General features: G+C 41.6%; 1 protein-coding gene across 3 annotated transcripts; it reads left to right on the top strand.

Annotated features, from left to right (window-relative positions):
* Positions 1–1,738: 1,738 nt before the first annotated feature.
* Positions 1,739–19,850, top strand: CDCA7L (cell division cycle associated 7 like). 3 transcript variants are annotated; one of them, XM_068209107.1, is made up of 11 exons: positions 1,837–1,986; positions 2,018–2,095; positions 8,339–8,485; positions 11,630–11,761; positions 12,249–12,608; positions 14,315–14,389; positions 15,073–15,255; positions 16,712–16,846; positions 17,643–17,792; positions 18,445–18,581; positions 18,929–19,850. In XM_068209107.1, exons 1-11 carry the CDS (start codon positions 1,852–1,854, stop codon positions 18,957–18,959), a joined length of 1,563 nt encoding a protein of 520 aa, XP_068065208.1. In that variant the 5' UTR covers positions 1,837–1,851; the 3' UTR covers positions 18,960–19,850. The 3 variants fall into 3 exon arrangements, with proteins under 3 accessions (XP_068065194.1, XP_068065199.1, XP_068065208.1); XM_068209093.1 differs by having other exon boundaries at positions 1,739–2,095; XM_068209098.1 differs by having other exon boundaries at positions 1,739–2,095; positions 16,715–16,846.

Raw genomic sequence — 19,850 nt, forward strand, 5'->3', positions numbered from 1 at the left:
GCTTGTGGAAGACACCAGACAGAAACCTGGGTGTGAAACAGACCCTGAGACCTGATACTGAGATCCCCCAGTGCAACATAGTTATCAATTCTTCTCCTGTTTTCTCAAATCCCATAAGGAGGATGGCAAAGACACACTTTTCTTGTACAGTACTGCAAACACTGCAGTACTTCACTGCTGATCTCAAGAGAGCTCTTTCCCTCTGAGACACCTACAGAGTCCATCCTTTTGAGATGGATGATGAACAGCTGGCAATAGCCCCATAAGAGAATGTGTGAAGGTGCCATGCTGGCAAGAAAGAGAATGTTTCTCAGGGAGCACTTCAAGGGAGAAATACTCAGATGCAAGGATGGGAAAAGGGAAGAGAACTTTGTAAAATGTGCTCTGATCAGGGGAGTTAACATAATTGCAACCGTAGTGGAAAGTGTACCCTTCTGTGTACAAAGTTGCATCAGGAAAACACTGTCTCAACAGTTTTGTGCTGGAACTATTTCACATTACATTGGGCAAGGGAATATTCACAGTGCCAGTGGGACAGGGGGAAGCTGAGTACAGACCTCCACCCCACCCAATCAGACAACTTTGGGAGCACCTCTCTGCTCAAAGGGTAGCTTTTCTCATGGAATTACTGGGTAATCATAACACAAAGTACCTAATCTAGTAACAATCCCCTTGATTAAAAAGGGACACATAAAACATTGTTAAGTTTTTAATAAAAATTAAGCCTCTTAATTGAGGAATAGAGGTTATTCAGAGGAAACTAGAAAAAATAGTTTGCCTGGTTTTGTGTTCATCTTTCTACTAGCTGCACAGTGGAAAATATAATGAAATAGGAACTTGTGTGGAGGAAAAGTGTTTTAAAATTTGCTATATTCCCTTTTTTTTCCCCCAATTACATTACTCTGATTAGATTCCCCCCCCCCTTTTTTTTTTCCAATTACATTACTCTGATTAGATTTTTTTCCAGCATTTGTGATATTTTGAAATTTGAACTGTTGACTTGCTGTTTCAAGGAACCAGTTCTGCTACCCATCAACTTCAGATTTCAACTTCAGATTTCAACTTCAGATTTCACTTTCACAGTGAAGTTAAAGGCTGTTGACTTAGGAACCTGGGGAATGCATTTAAAGTCCGCCTGTACTTGGCACTGGTGAGGTCGCACCTCTAGTCCTGTTTTCAGTTTTGGGCTCCTCATTACAAGAAGGGCATTGAGGTGCTGAGAGTGTCCAGAGAAGGGCAGTTGAGCTGGTGAAGGGTCTGGTGAAGGACCTGGAGCACAGGTCTGATGAGGAGCAGCTGAGGGAGCTGGTGTTGTTTATCCCAGAGAAAAGATGACTCAGGGTGACAAATTATTATTCTCTACAACTGCCTGAAAGGAAGGTGTAAGGAGATAAGGGTTGGTCTCTTCTCCCAAGGAACAAATGATAGGACAAGAGGAAATGGCCTGAGATTTTGCCAGGGAAGGTTTCTTCACTTAAAGGGTGGTTAGGCTTTGGAACAGGCTACCCAGAGAAGTGGTGGAATCACTATACCTCAAAGAAATCATATGGATGTGGCACTTGGGGACATGGCTTAGTGGTGAATGCGCAGTGCTGAACTAATGACTGGATTTTACGATTTTGATTCGAAAGTGGCATCATTCCCCCTCTGTGCCCCGCCCCGCCCCCCCCCCCATTTTTTTCCCCAGAGGTTTTCAAGAGGCTTACACTTCCCGCCTGTATTGCGTAAGTGAACATTTTAAGTTATTTGGAGGATGAAAGCCTATTTCCTTCCAAAGCCTTTCCCTTTCAGACAAAACAGCTGCCGCTCAGCGAAAAGCGTGCAGGAAAGAACGGAGGATGCTGAGTGCCCATGGGATCCGCAGCAGCATCCGAACAGCACTGGCCCATCCCGGTGCAGGCCACGCGGAGTGCCCCGTCCCTCCACCCGCTTTCCCGCCGCTGCCGGGCGGCTCCACCCCGCCACCGCCCCGCGCCCCTCCTCCCTGCTCCTTCCTCCTCCTCCTCCTCCTCCTCAGCCCGCGGGAGCGCGGGCGGCCATGGCGCGGCGCGGCCGGCGGCGGGGGGCAGCAGCGGCGGCGGGGACCCGCGGCAAGGTGAGGCGGCCCGCGGGCTGGCGGAGCGGGGCCGGGCGGCGGGGGCAGGGAGCCGGCCTGCAGCTTTCCGCCTGCCCGGGGCAGCGGCGGCCTTTGTCCGCTGCCCGCGGCGTGAGGGGTCGGAGGAGCTGCCCGCCAGCGCCGGCGAGTGACCGCCGGCGGCGGGGCGGCTCCCCCAGCGCGCCCGCACCGCCCCCGCCGCAGCGCGCCGTCCGGGACACCGGGCGGCCCGCGGTCCCGCCGGGAGCCATCCACGTGGCGCGGCGGCTCCGCGCTTGTAAAAGGCCGGGAACGGGGTGGAAGCCGTCCTCGGGGCGGCCCTGAGACACTCAGCAGCGGCGTGGGGCAACTGCAGCTGTGCTGGGACTTAGCGGCTCTAATAAAGGCTGGAGTAGATCATTGAGAATTAATTGGTTGTGAGCCTGGGGATACCACTTTAGAAATAGCTAATACATTTATTTAATTAATTCTGGCTTTTTTTTTTTTTTTTTTTCTTTTGAAATGCCGCAATGCCAATGCTGGCACATAATTGAGTCGCCTGAGAGGCATGCTTCCATCGGCTGTGATCTGGTCCAAGCCTGGTGGCGCATGCTTGGGTGCATCAGGCTGATTGTGTGGTTCAGATCTTGGGAGGTGGTATGGCTGTACAATCGTAGAATACTTTGGATTGGAAGGGTCTAGTCAACCTCCTTGAATGAGCATTGCCATCTTAAAGTAGATCAGGTTGCTCAGAGCCCCCTCCAGCCTGACCTTGAATGTTTTCAGGGGTGGAACATCTTATCAGCTCTTTAGACAACTTATTCCAGTGTTATACCATTCTTATATGTAGTCTAAATTGATTCTCTTTAAGTCATGTTGAGCTTCCCAGGTGGTGTGAAGGAGTGAGAAGTTCAGCATCTCATTCAGCTCTTATTGATGGAAAGTTAGAGTTTTACAGGCATTTCTGTGGAGCTGGAGTGTAATAGAGCCAGTGGAATATTTATTAGAACCTGTGTCCTTGCAGAGACCTTCCACTTCTGTATGACCTCAGGCCTTCCATTGGCAGTGTGAAGATAAGGGCACTATAAAACAGTTTGAGATAACCCTGTTTGACTAGACACAAATGGCACTCGATTCTCACCTCTGGTGCTGTAACACAAGACTCTTACTGTCTACTAGTTCCCTTTCTGGTACACAGCTAAAGGCTACACATCGTGTTTCTTTCAGGGCTCAGCAAAGGGCAGAAGGACACGGTCTGTTCTTGGTGCTTTCCTGTTTCTCATGGGAGTTTATTTTTGACTGAGCACAGCCTTCTGCTGGCTCTGCCTTGTCTTTGTGATACATTGATGGGCAGTGAGTTCAGTCCTGGCTGGCCCAGAAGAATGTGGTGGCGAAGGTTTCTTTGCCTCTGAAGTCCTGGACCCTCATTGCTGACGGGCAGATTGGCTTGTGAGTACATGGCCCCATTTGAAAACAATTGCTGAAGACATCAGCAGTACAAAACTGTTTTGAATGTCAAGACCTGTAGTTCCATTTCCTGTCCTGGGGTCTGATTTACCAGGTCCTGGCACAGCAGTTTCAGTACACAGAGCTTGTTAAAGGGGTGCTGGCTGTGACTAAGTGTTTGCACCCACAAGGCCTGAACTCAAGTTCTAGACTTGAGCAGTCTAGGCACAAAGTGAGGGTGCATCGTACAAAACTTCTTAAAACACCAGGGCTGGGACAGTAATTAGGCATCACCATGGGATGCTCTTGAATTATGCAGAATTAATTCAGAAATAGTTGTTACAACTGTTAAGATTGGTGAGAGATTAGATGGTACACAGGAAGAAATAGTAGCAGTTGATAGTGTTTGGATTGTGTTCATATGCTGGCACGCTGGTACTCACAGTACGACCACCATTTTTGAAGAGTAGTAAATAGTTTCCAGGAAGGTACTGCCTATGGAAGGTGACATTTTAAATTATTTGCCATGTGATGATGGTACTTGGGAATTCCTTATTTTAGGATAAAGTAGCTTTATGGACATTAGCTTATTATCAGTCTAAATAAGGCAATATAGAAACTGTATTCGGCTGGCTGTTCTGAAAACAGCTGAATTTACCAAAATTTTGTGGAACAGTAGGTTTACTGGTATGAAAATTGCCAGAACCTTTTGAGGGGGTACCCTCAAAGTCCCAGGAGTTGTTGCTGTGACAGATTAAAGGTTCAGGCATAATCCATCTTTACTTTAGAATGAAATTATTCCTGCAAAGATCATAAAAGCGGGTGATGACTGCTCGTTCTATCGGTTGTTCCTTCTTCTTTTAGAACACTCACTTGCCTTTCCATCTCCTGCTGCTTATGCCAGGAATACACTTCACTGTCCAGGGGATTTCAGTTTCTTGTGCTTTAATGATGTTGAGAAATTCTGGAGGTCATCTGCCATCTTCCTTGCCTTCCTAGATCTTGTTGATGCCCACGAGTCTCAGGCTGATTGTGTGGTTGACAGTCTTGTTGACCATGCATCCAATCTGTGTAATTCTTTTGCACTGCAGTATGGGGCTTTGTATCTCTGTGCTTTCCATGTCTTCCACACATTTGTATGATACTTAAAATTTAGCTTTTAGAGTGCTGTCCACCTTTGTGACTCCAATGGAAAAACTAGGATCTTGACTTCTAAAAAGTTCTGGTTTATTGGTCTGGCACCTATTGACATTCTGGCTGGGCCCTTCTATTCTTGTAGTGCTGCCCACAATTGTCAGCCTTGGAGTGCTTCCCTGTTTGGTTGTTCCTTTGAGGTAAGAGCCAAATGCAGTGCCCTTGGGTGCTGTGCCTTAGGCTGGCTTCTGGACTGAACCTGGGACAAGTCAGGAGGCTTTCCAGCATGTAGTGAAGGTGTGACTTTGCACAGGTTTGGTTTGTGTGAGTATCTGCTTGGGATTAAACTTTGGTTATTTCAGTCTGACTGAGTTTGAATGTGACTGAACTTGTCTGTCCTCTGTTTTGAGTATGAATGCCCATACATTGTGCTAAATTGAATTAAGGGAACATGGCCCAATTGATTTTTTTCCCCATGGTAGGAGCAAAAATAGAGAACTACATCTAGCCCTGCTTTCTCATGCTGTAGGTTCTCCTGATACATCACTGTTGGAGAAGAATGTGCTAGTGTGACAATTGGCAGGGAAAGTGATGTGTACAAATAAGCCTTAAAAAAATTAAACATGGTAGTCATGTTTAGAAATAGCAGTAGAAATAACATGCTTCCCATCAAATACACTGGTTTGCATGCAGGCAAGTGTTCTCTCCTCATAGCCTACTGGGCAGGTTGCATCTTTTCTGGCTTTGGTGTCAGGAAAGTTGCTTTTTCAATTGAAACATGAAAATTCTTCCTGTTGATGTGGATAACAAAACAGCTCACCTCAGGCTTTTCTTTTTTTCCTTGCCTAACAAAGTGGAATTCATGAAGATGGTGCTTGGAAAAATGTTCTTGTGACTGCTGTGGATGTCTTGAGCTTTGGACTACTTCTGCAGAAAGATAGGATTTGTTATTCTGGCAGTTGTTGGATTGTGTGCCATCTGTAGCAGGGAAGGTTTGCTGATGCTTTTGAATAGTACCTTGTAGGGATTTTAAACAACTAAGTGTGTTTTATGTGCAAAAATAAATGAGTTCAATAGATATAAAACTTCCTACCAGAAATAAGACTGACTTTTTCAGCAGCTGTGAATTATTTCCAGCTTTTACTAGACTTTTGGTATTTAGCCCTCGTAACAGGTATATTTAAAAGACAGTATTTCTCACACCTGCAGCATTTCAGCAGTCCATTGTGGTCTATTCATGTTGAAATATTTTCCCTGAGCAAGCTTGTAATGTACATCACATCTGTCTTCATTACTTTTTTAGGGGTTTAGTGGCAAAAAGATCCTCTCCTGGAGTGCCTGTGTTTTACAGGTGTTTTGAATATATCAACATTTTGACATTTCTGTTTGGACAAATATGTATTTTCTTTCTTGGTGTATAATAATTTGTTGACAAGAGTGGAAATCCTAGGCTCTGATGCTGATTGTAAATCAGTTTCAGAATGTATTTGAATTGAAAGTTGAAGATGGAAATGTCTGTGGCTTTCAGGACTGTACAATAAATGACAGTGAATGAACCCATCACTACAGAGATGTTTGCTGCAAGCTTGTCTTTTATGTCAGTGGACTTTTCTTGGAAATAAATTTGGCTTAAAATTTCAGGTGCAGAAATAGTGTTGCTAATCAAGATTCACTGTGAGGCTTCCCTTTCTGAACTTGTGGAGTATGTATATCTGCCTTGTACATGTCAGTTGCTCTCTGTTACTGACATTAAGCCCTTCTGGTAAAGTGGGGACTCATCAGTGACTAAACTGAGATTCTTTCTAGTCAGGCTATGGGGAGCAAGTCACAAACTAAAAATCCTTGGAGCTCTGCAATAAGTTACTTAAATCAGTACCAGTACCGTAGAATTTGGGAATGCAAAAAAATTGTCTCCTACTGGGAAAGAATTTTTTGTTGTTGTTCAAAATCAGTAATTACAGCCTCATAACGACTCCTCTGGTGCAGATGCAGAAGCAAGAGATGAAGAAGAAGAAGAAGAAATCAGGCATACAGTAATCACAGCAGTGGCTAACTCAGCTGTACATTAGCACAAGAACTAATGCAGTGGCTCCTGGAAGCAATTTATTCATAGCTGCGAGACTCTCAGCTCCTTGTATGTTTTTCCATTAAAATGCACAGTCCTTCATTTTTAGCACTGCTCTGTACTGAGTGAATTCTGTCACAGCAATGGAAGTGGATTCTGGATGTTCACTGCAGGAGGTGGGAATGAGAGAATATCCAAAGGAGTTTGGATATAGACAGCATGACTTTAGCAACTGTACTTTGGATCATGCCATTATAGGCCTGAGAGGGTCAGTTTTTCAGAGGTGAATTCTACTCTTGCTCCAGCAACAGTAAGTTGGTTTTGCATCAGCCTACATCAACCTTGGTTTTCTGTGACAGTGGAAAAGGACAGTGTGCTCTTGGTTCTGAACCTCATCTCTGAGATGTACTGGTGAATATTCAAGGCTGGAAAACAGCACTTTCAGATGAGGAATTGGCCTCTGACCAGGCAGTCATTGATCTCATGTTCCTGAGAGTTAATGAGAGTGTGGCTTTAGCAAACAGCCGAGAGGCTTGTTTCAAGTTGCAGTGGTGTGTGTGAGGTGTATATGTGGTCCAGGGGATGTAAGGGATGAGTGTCTGGATGCTGGTGCAGAATGCAGACACTTTTCTCTCAGAGCATTTGTGTGACTAGCAGAATGGTTTTGCAGGTGATACTTGGATGTGTGAAAATGTGTTCTGAAATTTGGCAAAATGCGTTCTTCCTTGGTTTTTAAGGCTTAATCTGTTCATCCCATCCTTACACACAGCAGATCCTAAAGCAGTCCACATGTGAAGAGTCTGAAGGCTTCTTTACTATCCTGGCACATGCAGAGCCTTATGCAAAGTGTTTGATGTGAAGTATAAGGCCCAGTGGAATGGTTGGATGTGGTGTTATGAGTCTTCTAGGCTGGGACTGGACTTCTTGAACTCTGAAGCTGTGACCTTGGTCACCTCCGGAAGGCTACTGCCTGCCAGTGGCTGTGCTCCCCCCTCTCCTTCTGGGCCACATAATGGGCTTCTAGCAAAGGAGACGTGTTCTTGGTTAGTACATTTTCAGTCTTTACCAAGTATCACAGGAGAAGTTCTGTGACAGTACTGACCAAGGAGAATGAGTTGCATTGGTTTTATTTTTAGAGTTAGCTAAGTGTCTGCTAAAATCCATAATGGTACGGTGGGATCTAAAGGTCTGGTTTCTTTGTACTTTAGCATTGTGTTATGTTTGAAGTTGTGTTCCTCAGCTCTGAGCCATCATTGCTCTGAAGGAGCAGGAGGGGTGGTGGGTTTCTCCATGGGTAAAGGTGCCCTGAGCTCCAGCTTGCAAAGATGAGGCACACATGTATTTTTTTGTCTCTGAAGAACTTTCCTATGGAGCTGAACACCCTATGTATTGCATCCCCTCCCTAATCCCAGATCCTGAGTGTGTATTCAGGGATTAAAACAGTCTATACAGACTTTTCCTGCAGTTTAGCTAAATAAGGTGCAATTTGCACATAGCATATTTTGTGCTACAGACTTTACTTGCATAAGAATATAAAAATAAGTTGTACTATTGCCAGTTTGAGTTTTCTTGTTAAGTTGGTGTGTGTGACTTGTATTTTCTGTCTTGTTTTGAATCAGAAACAGGTACCCAAGGATGTGGCCAACATTTTTAATGCCCCCAGTGACAGTGAAGATTTTCCAGGATTCCAAGACGATGTTTCCAAACAGAGCTTCTTGTCAGAGAACAACTCTGCTAGTTTTGATTCCCTGGAGTCTGGAAAAGAGGTAGGAACAGATTGCCATATTCCAATTAAGCTCTTGGGATGCAGTAATACTCTGAGCCTGTGTAAAAACTGTGTGAATTATAACTCGCACCTTAACCCATAATTTGCAATGCCCATATTAAACATAAGTGTAAACAAACTTAGTATTTAGGGTTTAGTGGTTGCTTTTGAAAACTTCATTATATAAAAAAGAAAATGTGTTTCATTGGAAGATGAGTTTAAGTGAAATAGGTAAGTACATGATATTAGATGGGCATTTGTGAGTATGTAGACTTGAAACTATTTCTTCCAGAAATATCTCCATGCTGTCTTTACACTAAAATTGTGTTTTAATAATGGTAATCCAGAGAAACCAGCAGTTCCTGCTGGAGTAGTGCAATCTGCTGGTTCTTTGCTCTCTTGATGGTGAAATGGCTTGGATCAGCAGAATGATTTGATATTTTTTCTTCTCTGATTTGGTAGCTGGAGATACCAGCTGAATTCACAAGAAGGGAATAGAACTGGTATGCTGTCTTGGGTGGCAAAAAAATTTAATGTTTAGTCTTTTAGAAACTTATAATTACATGCTTGATAGCCATGGGTTCATGTGTTATAAGGTACTTCTGTCATTTGTGATCTTGCAAAGGTCCCTCTTTCATTAAAGAGATAATTGAAGTTTTTCTTCTGTTTTTTTAGTCCATCAGGTCAGCACCTGGTTAAGAGGTGCTTATGACAAGGAAGATGGTTAGTGTTAGCCAAAGAAAGAGACAGAATAAGGCTTGTACAAGTATGTACTGTTTCTCTGAGCCTTTAGAGACAAAGTGACCCCAGGAGAGTGCAGAAACCTTTTTGGAGTAGAGCCACAGTCTGTGCTATGGAGAAAGATAGTATCTGATATGTAATGAAATGTGCTGGGCTCTAAATTGGTTTGTAATCTTGTTGCTAGACAGCAGTAGTGGCAACTTCAGAAAACCAGGGGGTAGCTTGCTGTTGCATTTGTGGTTTTGTGAGGAGCATCAAGAAGGGTCTGTGGGGAGAAGTAGTGGTGGTGGGGGGGAAGCCTCTTGTGGGAACTTCTACTTCTGCATACTTGGGGCTGCAGTCACCTGTAGGCTTTACTTTTCTCTCCCTTGATTTCCCAACTTGTGAAATAGAGTTTATGATAATGATCTCTTCTGCAAAGCATTTTAAAATCCTCTGATGAAAAATGCTGTGGAAGAGATAGGTACTGTTAGTTTAACATGCATTGCTGAGAATCCCAGTGAGACTTGTTCCAGATTTACAGCTGGCACTGCAAACTTCCTTACCGTTCCTGTAATTCCCTTGGGATGAGAATTATTTTTAATCTTGATCAGTATTGAATTAAATTTCCTTACCACTAAATATCACAATAAAAATACCCTGAGTTCCATCCAATTGCAGCATAACCTGTCCTTGCACATCAGGGCCCTGCATCAGGATGAGCATCATCCGGTGTTCATGATGCCAAACACCGCTATTGTTGCAAAAGGCCATTGGTACTTTTGCAGGAAACAAAAGGGTTTTTGGTGCAAAGGGCAAAATGATGGGAAGTTCAGAAAAATTCAGCAGTTCTTGAGAAAGGAGGCAAGGTAGCTGCCCTGCTGGGGTGGCAAATGGGCTGTTAGTGCATCAGGTGTTCCCTTGGATGCTGAGGTGCAAATGAGTTAACAAGTAGTGACCTCTGTGTGCCTGCTTTTCCTCAGGGCTCTCTGCAGTTCTGCTCTGATAATCTCTGCACTTTTGCCGAGTTCCCACAATTTCTCCCACTATAGGTATCCCTGATGTGTACTTTACCTGGTGTAGACTGTTCTTCATAGATGAACAGTATAGCTGTAGGTGTGTTATTTTTAGTTACTTTAGCTGACAAACAGCATATTTCCCCCATCAACCTTCATTTTGGAATTTCATAAAAACACAGAATACATAAAAACTTCAGTTTCTCCAAGAAATGCAATTTAACTTTAAAGTAACTTCCCTATTGTGTTTGTTCCTTTCTCAAGCAGCTGCACTGCAGCTATCAACAAAATAATAAAGTAATTTTCCTCAGAGAAACCTCATTACAATTACCCATAATAATTTGTAGATGTTTAAGTGTAAAGAAACAGCATATGCAGTGGCTCCCCCCTCCCATTCCCCTCTAAGTTTTTCCACTCATCTATTGTATCTTTTTTTCACCAGATAGTATCTTAAAATAAAGAAATGTGTAATTAAAGTCAGGGAAGGGAAGGAATTGAAAGGAAGAATAAAGATATTTAGCAAATGCATTGTATTAAAGGTAATTTTTGTTTCTTGTGTGGGAGGAAGAAGTAACAGAGGAAAATTGGGGAAACAAACTTATATGTTGCTGACTTTCAAGAGGCAGGTTGATGTGAGCATGGATTATATTCCTACCAGGAACAAGTCTCTCAAGAGATTAGCAGGAGCAGGTTGACTAAATGGCTTTCTACTAGTTCTTGTTGGAAGTATGGAAATATATTTCTATTTAGTAAAAGCCTTGTGTTTAATTGGGATGTAATGTACATATCATGAAGAGCGTTTTAATGAGATCTTTTTACTTCCTGGTCTATAGGCTGAAATTGAGGAGCTGTCTACCCTAGAACACATGTGAATGATAAACTGCACCAAAAAACCAGCGAGTTGAGAAGTCGGAGGGATATTAGTCAGGCTGTTCAAAGCTCTCATCATTTGTGTTGGTATCGGTCAGTTCAGCGATGGTGTAACAGCATGAGGAGCAGACCCCATCATTTGTATTTTCTTCTATTCAAGGCCTGTTTTTTTCATCAAGAAGAAAATACATAAAACAACATGATAATTTATATACAAGGAAACTGATAGTTTATTTTTATTGAGTAGTAATGAAGAAGGGTAGATGTGAAGGAGAAAGTTTCCCCCATGAGAAGTAGCTTAGTTAAAGCTATGTCCTCAAAATTAAGAAAAAAAAAATCTTGCAAAGTTAAAACAACTCAATATTGAAACTGAATGTTGTCTTTTTGTTGTTTGTTTCTTTTGACAGGCTTTGCCTGCAAAGTGCTTTCACAGTGTGCTATTTAGTTGGCATGTCTTGACCCTCAAAGCCTGTTTATTGTGGCTGTGTGAATACTCTCTATCTGACTTCTCTCACAGCTACTGAATGGTATTTTTGCAGGGGCTCCGGTTTCAGTCCAGATACCTCACTGAAGAGCTGCGGAGGATTTTCACTGAGGACACTGACTCTGAAACGGAAGTGTTTGAGGGCTTCGCTTCAAACGAGGTGCATGTGAACAAGAAAGAAGTTCTGGTAAAGGCAGTCACACCTACATGTGAATGATGTATATGTTGACTTCTTTTTTTTTTTTTTTTCTGTCTCTTCTGTGTAAACTTCATATTCTTGTAGGAATTTTTCTGATACACTGTGATGATCTTTTTTTCTTTTTTTCATGCTGAATTAAAACGTGTTGTCTTAAAATAGAGAAAGAATGCTTTATTTGATGTAGCATCACATTTTAGGAATGAGAACTACTTCTACTGCTTGTAGATTGTACTGGGCAAGATTGTTCCTCTGGAGACAGCCATGTCTGTATGTCAGACAATACTAATATGTAGATGTTTAGTTGATTTCTGCACAGGCAGAAGTTGCGTACTGTGAACTTGTAAAAAGATGTTAATTTAGGTGAATTGATGGTGGTGCCTTTGGGTGAAAGACTGCTGTCTAGAACTAGTGATTTTAAAATCACCTCTCTTGTGTCAGAGTCAATAATGTAACATGGAATTTTTCCTGTCTCTAGATGGTGGAGTCAGACTTGAGTGATGAAGAACGTGATAATTTGTTGGGTAATGAGAAAGAAGAGGAGAAAGAGATGAAGAAGAAGGTTTCCCCCAAGAGAAGAAGCTTTGGCCTTCGTGTTGCTTTACAATTTCCCACCAGGAAGTCATCTGAGAAAAAAGTGCCTGAACAGACTTTGTCTGATTTACCTCTAAAGGACAGTGAATCCCTCACACCTCTTTCAAAAGAAATAAGCCTCAAGCGGTCGGACAAAGTAGAAGGCTCTGCTTCAGAGTCTGAAGAAGACATCAAAGAAACACAGGAGGAAAGTTCTAGTGCACTGCTTAAGAGAGCCATAAATATTAAAGAAAATAAAGCCATGGTAAGACTTAAGAGCAGTGTTTTGTTCTCTGACATTTACATCCAATTACTTAGCTTTAGCATACTTGAATTCTAGGGTCCCTGCTAGTGCTGCGCTGGAACTTTGGGAACATCTTAGGTTAATTTTTCTACCTGGGAAAACCCTAGGGGACCCTCAGCACTCAGACATTTACCTCTAAAAAAACCTCAAGCAGAGACTAGCCTGGTCAAGTTTAAAACCAGAGCAGAACTAAGAATTTTTAATATGGATATGAGCAAAGTTACAAATGACCAAGTTTTGCAGCCTTCAGAACATGTTAGAAAACCAGCTGTTTCTTTCAAGTGGTTTATGGGGTCATTTGCACAATAATGTTTCTACTTTTTGTTTGTGTGTGACAAATCTGCTGCAGTTACTGATTGGAAAGCCAGCTAAAAACTGCTGAGGATGATAAATGTAATTTTTCAGTTGTGTGGGATATGATTTTTACAGTATTGCTTTACTATATAACTGCTGAACATGTGTACATGTGTGTAGGTGTGGAAAAGAGCAACTGATCATTTCCTAATGTTTTTTTCCTCTATTATCCAACATGCCACCAGCTCTCTTTAATTATCATGCTGCTGTGTAATCTGAACTGATGTTCAGTCTTTAGTAGCGCCTTCAGTTTTACTGTGTTTCAGGGAGAGTTGCAGCTTCCAAGCAGTCTTGGGGCTCAAGCAGTACCTCTTGGTGTGGGCCTGCAGCTCCTGTGTAAAAACTTGCTTCAGCTTTGTACCTGCACTTGTAATCTGTCATGTGTCCCCACTGCTGTTGTGTTGGTCTTTCTGCTCTTTGGTCCTTCTCACCTTCCACTCTTCCTTTCAGTTCAACCACTGTGAAATTCACTGACATCCTAGGAGCTGTACTGTAATGGCATTAAATAGCTCTTAATAAATGCCACACTGAAGTATTTACTGAGAAATACTGTATTCAGCTTTTAATCTCTTGATGGCTGTGGCAATCTCAGAGAGCTAGCAGCTTGGCTCATCCCCACTACCAGTGGCTTTTCAGAAGTTAGCCTCATTCTGGAATTCCAGAACAGGTCAGTGCTTATTTTGTACCTATCAGCCAACTGCTTCTGTGGAAATGTACTTCTAAGACATCTTGTGCACGGTGCAAGAAATCATCATCCTGCTGAAGTATTTCTGATGCTGTACATGATCAGAGCATGCACGCACTGCGGAAACTGCCTGTGGGGCTTAGTTGCTCTCTGACTTTGTAATGAGTGTGTACCCAGTGTCTACACTGCTTAAGGGGACGCTGAACTCTCTGGCAAAGAGCACAGATGTATCTGCAGTGAGGAAAAGCTCACTGGGAACATCTTACTGTCTTCTGGCACCCTGTCTTTTCTCCCTCCTATCATATGAGCTTAATTTCTCATTATCAATCATTACCATGTTGTAGTGCACTCCTTTGGTGCTGTTTTGACAAGATACTATGTAACTGGCTAGTTCTAATTCCCAGTAAGAATTAGTGGGACCTATGAAGTTAGTATTGTTGGCAGAGTTATTGCTCATGGCAGAATAAATAAACCCCTTTTATGAGCCCCACTTTATTGAAGTGCTTCCATAAAGTTCCTCGCACATGTTTAGCTGTAATTTGAAGTGCATGTGAAGAATGGATGGTAGGTGGTGTTGCTTTTTTTGCAAGTTGCAGTGAATTTTTAATGTGACATCACTTGATTCCAGCTTGCCCAGCTGCTGGCAGAACTGAATTCCATACCGGACCTGTTCCCAGTGAAAACACCCTCCTCAACTCCTTCAGTAAGTTTCCAGGACTGGTTGGTGATGACAGTAATTTTTGTTAGACCTAGGATTAATGAGTTTCATCAGAAACTTTCAGCAAGTTTGTTCTGGTTTTCTTTGGGTTTGGTCACTTAATTTGTATAGATTTGCTATTGGTCGGGAAGTGCCAGAGATTATGTGAGGAAATTGAATTTTATAAGATAATTTATGAAGAAATACATCCCAAGACTCTCCAAAATTAGGAATCTTGAACTAAATGAAGCAGCTTCTTAATACCCTTTCAGTTTAAAAAGTTTAAAAGAAAATTAACGAGAATTCAGCTTGTCCCTCAAACTTTGTATTCCTCAATGTTCCTCGATTGTATATTCAGATTGTGGGAAAATCTGAATATTTAGCTACCAAAGAGCAGTGAGAACTAGCTTCCACCTTAATATGCCACATGTTAAATTTTGGTATAGTTCTGTGATGTTAACTGGAACAGAATTTGACGTGAAGGTGTGATTTTTAAAAGTAGCAGAAAGGTATATTGTGTAGGGAGTATAGTTACTTGTGGGGTTTGGCTTAACAAATAAGGAGTAGGAGAACAGTAGATCAATTCATGATAGTACAAGTGTGGTACAGACATTTTCAGGTTATTTCTAGTGTTTAACACTACAAACATAACTGAAAAGACAGTTACTGGAATTTTCTTCTCTTTGTAGAAACATAAGAAAACCCCAAGGAGGACATTCTCTGAAGGCCAGATAACACGCCGAATGAACCCAACCAGAACTGCTCGTCCACCAGAAAAATTTGCCTTGGAAAAATCTACTGTGTCAGCTGTCAAATCTGCAGAACACATCCGTAGCTACAGACAACAAAACCTTTTGAAGAGACTCAGTGTGGTATTTGCCAGATTTTGATATCCCCAGTAGTCAGGAACTAGGAAACATTTAAATTGTTGGCCAGCACTTAGACCAGACACCACATCCTATGCAAAGTTATTGAAAATCTTTGGTTGGGATTAGCTACAGAAGAAGGTATTTCCAGGCCCTTCTGTCTCATCTTTCACCTGTTGGGTGGGCTCTATTTGTGACCAGTGTTACTCAGGTGTAACAAGGCAGTTAACTTCTGGTCTTTTATTAATTCTTCATCTGAAAATTACTAGAGCCCTTAATGTATAAAGCCTTGTAGTGGCAAGGCAGTGGGGTGGTGAAGGTGGCAAATCAGATCTTCTCTGTTACCAGACTCAGAAAAAAAAAGGCAAAAATCCTTCTCTGGAAATAGCAGACAGAAGATTTGAGTTATATGGCTGAACTGAGAGTGAATTAAGGGAATCTGCACCAGCAAACTGCTAATGTAAGGCTAGTAATGAAAAGTTGCAGATTTTACTCTTTCCTATTTTTAAAAATATGTGTTTTTCCTTCTCTAGCTTATGGTGGTCATTTGTCTTGCTTATATTTTCTTAGCCCTTATGAGGAAGACCCTTTAAGTTTGAATCCTTATAGGCTGGATCCCAGTTCTGCTTGTAGGAACAAGTGCTGGGCATAGTTAAAGCTTTATAGAGGGAACTTGGCTATTAGAAGAAGAGTAGTAGCACCAAATGAGAACCTGGGCTGGTAAATGACTGTTTTGGACAGAACAGAACTGATCTGGAGTGAAGGACAAATGAAGTCTTCAGAGACAGGTATAGGGAAGGCTAAGAATGTGATGAAATTTGTTCATGAATAGGGGTCAAAGAGAATGATGATTTAGAAGGAAAAAAATTCACTTAATGGTGAATGGAGTACTCTCTTCCAAATAGCAGGTTAATAAGAAAGGGCTGGGTATGGCAGGACTAACCTGAAGCTTCAGTAGAGGTTTTTGCAGGACATTAGAGATTGTCATTGGAGAAAGCAACTAGAGAACATAAAAGGAGATTGAAGGAGGAAAACATGGGAAGGCAGATGATCCCAGTTCCTGATTTTGAGAGGGAAGAAGTAGAGTATGAAGAGTCATAGTGGAGGAGGAAAGGGAATGTAAAGAAAAGTTAGCAGTAAAACATGTCAAGGATTTGTGCACATAGAAGTAATAATGATGGAAAGTAAATATAATAATAATAAAATAATAAAAATAATTTTTTAAATAATAATAAAATAATAAAAATAATAAAAAGTGTAGTAGTGAAAAGATTATGGAGGAGAGGGAGAGAAAGAGGCAGGGGTGATTTGGAAACTATTCCCTGTTCTTCCAATGGTGCATGAGCCTGTAGTTTTCCAGCTGTGGACTGCATACTCATTGTAAATGAAGAAATTGGTCACCACGTGTGGTGACAGAGGCTTCATGACATCAGACAAAAAGTACTGAGATGAGTTTGTTTAGCAGGGGGATTGTGGAGTACGGAAAAGAAGGAGATCATCGAAGTACTCGTCTCATCGCCCAGTAGAAGACATAACTGAGGAGGACTTGGACAACATTGCAATCACTGTTAGAGACAAAATCTATGACAAAGTTCTTGTAAGTGGTTGCCAGATTCTTCAGTGTGTCTGTGTGCTTGAAATAAAAAGTCTCTCACTATTTCACTGGTGTTTGCTAAAAGGTGTCCTTTCCTGAGGCTCTGGGGAGTTCAGCTCATCGTTAATGTTCCACAAGTACAACTTTGAAAGCTTTGCCAGACTTCTCTAGGCTTGGCTGTGGTGGCTGATACTCTCCACTGGCTTTTTGCCCCTGAAAAGTGTTTGTGCCACACAGCTATTAAGTCAAGTTTGCTATAGCTATTACTTGCTACTGGTAAGAGTTGGCATCCTTTTTGTCTCTCTCACTAATAAAAATGTTGTGTTGTACCATTCAATAATAGTCATCCCTGCTGTTCTTTTACCTCTGGAAATGACATTTCTGTACAGGTTGTGTAGTGTCCAGTGTTCTTAATGGAACTCCTCCTTCCTTGCTTTCACTGGGTTTGGCTATTATTATCATAAAGATCATCTTACCATGTATGTCATGCTTCATGATACTGGCAGGGATGAGTCACAAGATAATTTTCTCAATAGTTTTAGGTTTTTCCTAGAGAGAAGAAAGGACCAGAACTGTGATTATGAGGTTCATGTAATTTGAGAATTCCATTTTAACTGAAACTTGGCACTGTCTCTAAAATTCCTATCGTTATATGATTTATTATAGTAACAGAACTTGCTCTTCATTGTTTAATTTGACTTTGGTTTGAAGGTTGTGCTTATTATTATTAGGGAAGCTCATCAACAGGCATTTAAGATGTCCTTCATACAAATGTATTTCTCTTCCAATCCACCTTTAGGGTAGTACTTGCCACCAGTGTCGACAGAAGACAACTGATACAAAGACAATCTGTCGCAAGCAGGGCTGTGGAGGAGTAAGGGGGCAGTTCTGTGGACCATGTCTTCGAAACCGATATGGTGAAGATGTGAAGTCAGCTCTGCTTGATCCAGTAAGTATAATTCTTGAACCTGGAATGAAAATGTAATGAATACAGCTTTGTTAGTAATCTGTGACGTTAAGAATATGCTCATAGTAACGGTGTTCAATCTTTTTTTGCCAAGAGCAGATCTGTAGTACTAACTAATGGCTCTGATGTGCGAGTCCAATGTGGCAGTGGCTGCTCTATTAGCACCTGTGCTTTTATGTGCAGTTGCTGGGCAGCTTGGAGGTGCCTGACTTTATGTACCCCCCAGTTAATTCAGTCCCAGGAATTGTCCTGTAGCAGCAGGCAGAGAGAGGCAAAGGAACTTGTCAGAGTGGGTACCCATCTCTTTCTAGGGAGTTGACTACAGTCAGCCTAACATGGAATGAATGTTAGGCATTACAGATTACTTCAGTCTATTTGAAAATCAACACTGAGCACATCAGAGAACCTGAGGCTTCAGAGTAAGAAGTATTCAAGCACTTAATAATTTCTCTAATCCTGCAGAATTTGGAAAATGTTAATAAGGTTGGCTGGCTGGCTGAGAGAGGATTGTAAAACCTTGCCCTAAACAATCACATGGTGGGGAAGCCATACTCACATTTCTCAGAGCAACAGGAAGGCCAGTATAACATTTTTCATCACTTGCTTTTCCCCTCCTATGTTCACGCCCCTGCAGGCCTGGATCTGTCCTCCTTGTCGCGGGGTGTGCAACTGCAGCTACTGCCGCCAGCGGGACGGGCGCTGTGCCACCGGTATGCTCATCCACCTGGCCAAGTTCTACGGCTACAACAACGTCAAGGAGTACCTGGAAAGGTGAGAGTTCTGCCCTCTGGTTATTCCTTTTTAAACTGTTATAGCCCTTTAAATAACATTTGACAACTTGTGCCCTGGGGCAAATCCTGCACCTATGCAAAACAAGTTTCTTGGATTTCAGATTTTTTCCTTGGCTGAAATCAGCTTATTTGAAGTGAGGTATATTGTCTGTGTAAACAACTTATTTGATTAAAAAATTGAAAGACTTCTGCCTATTTTGAAATCCCTGTTGGTTGGCTGAAGTGTATAGAAGTGCTGTTTTGGAAGTTATCATCTTAAGCAATGGAAATTTATGGGGAAGCGGAGTTTCCTAAAAAGCACTAACACTGTTGTCTCCTATCTTCTAGTTTACAAAAACAACTGGCGGATGACAATTGAGAGCACTGAACTCAAGCCATGCCTGAAACTGATTCATATGTTAACAGTTTGACTTCAGAAGTTTATTACTATGTTTTACATAAAATAGAATTGTAGTGTATAGCATATTCATTTCTGTATTGGGAACTTTTTAATTGATATGGTCTTATGCAAAAGATCTCTCAGGAAAATGTTTTGGTAGAGAAATCTACATGCACAGACCTATATAACCTTGAGTGGTTAATTTTTAATAGAGCTACACAACCACATGATGGAGAGCTTGGTCAAAATGAGCAATATTTTATTTATATAATTGTGCAAGTTGCAGAAAGGGTGTTTAAAAACTACCTTCAAAGCATCCCGTCTTCAGAGTAAAAAAACACCCTTGTCTACCAGCTTGACCACAAAGATCCATTTTTCCAGATCTGCTGTCTGAACCTGTTTCACCACCTGTAGTTTATAGAACTTGTCCTTGCAAAGAAGGAAAAGGTACTTTCATCTGAATGCCATTATATTCTAGCCAAAGGTGCTGCAATTGACCAGTGGGAGGATGGTTTTTGAAAATTTTATTCCAAAGTGCAATTATTCACCAAGACATGAAAGTAGAAGAGTGTTTAAAAAGAATTTTAAAATATCCCAGTAAAAAAAAATCCAACACAACTTCTCACCAGCAGTTTTTGTGTAGCGCACCTGCTGCCTTAAGCATCTACCCAGCTGTTGTAACTAGTCTATAGTTCAGGATTAAATTTTACTTGCAATTCATACTTAGATATTTTTTCATTTGTACAACCAGGCTTTCAAACAACTTCATTTAAATGCAAGATATTTGTATTGCATGTTAAAGTATGTTAAAATCATGTAATATACACATTTCTTTTTGTGTAGAGAGAATAAAGACTGATCTAAAGAAGA

This window comes from Anomalospiza imberbis, chromosome 1 (assembly GCF_031753505.1).
Source record: "Anomalospiza imberbis isolate Cuckoo-Finch-1a 21T00152 chromosome 1, ASM3175350v1, whole genome shotgun sequence".
NCBI lineage: Eukaryota > Metazoa > Chordata > Aves > Passeriformes > Viduidae > Anomalospiza > Anomalospiza imberbis.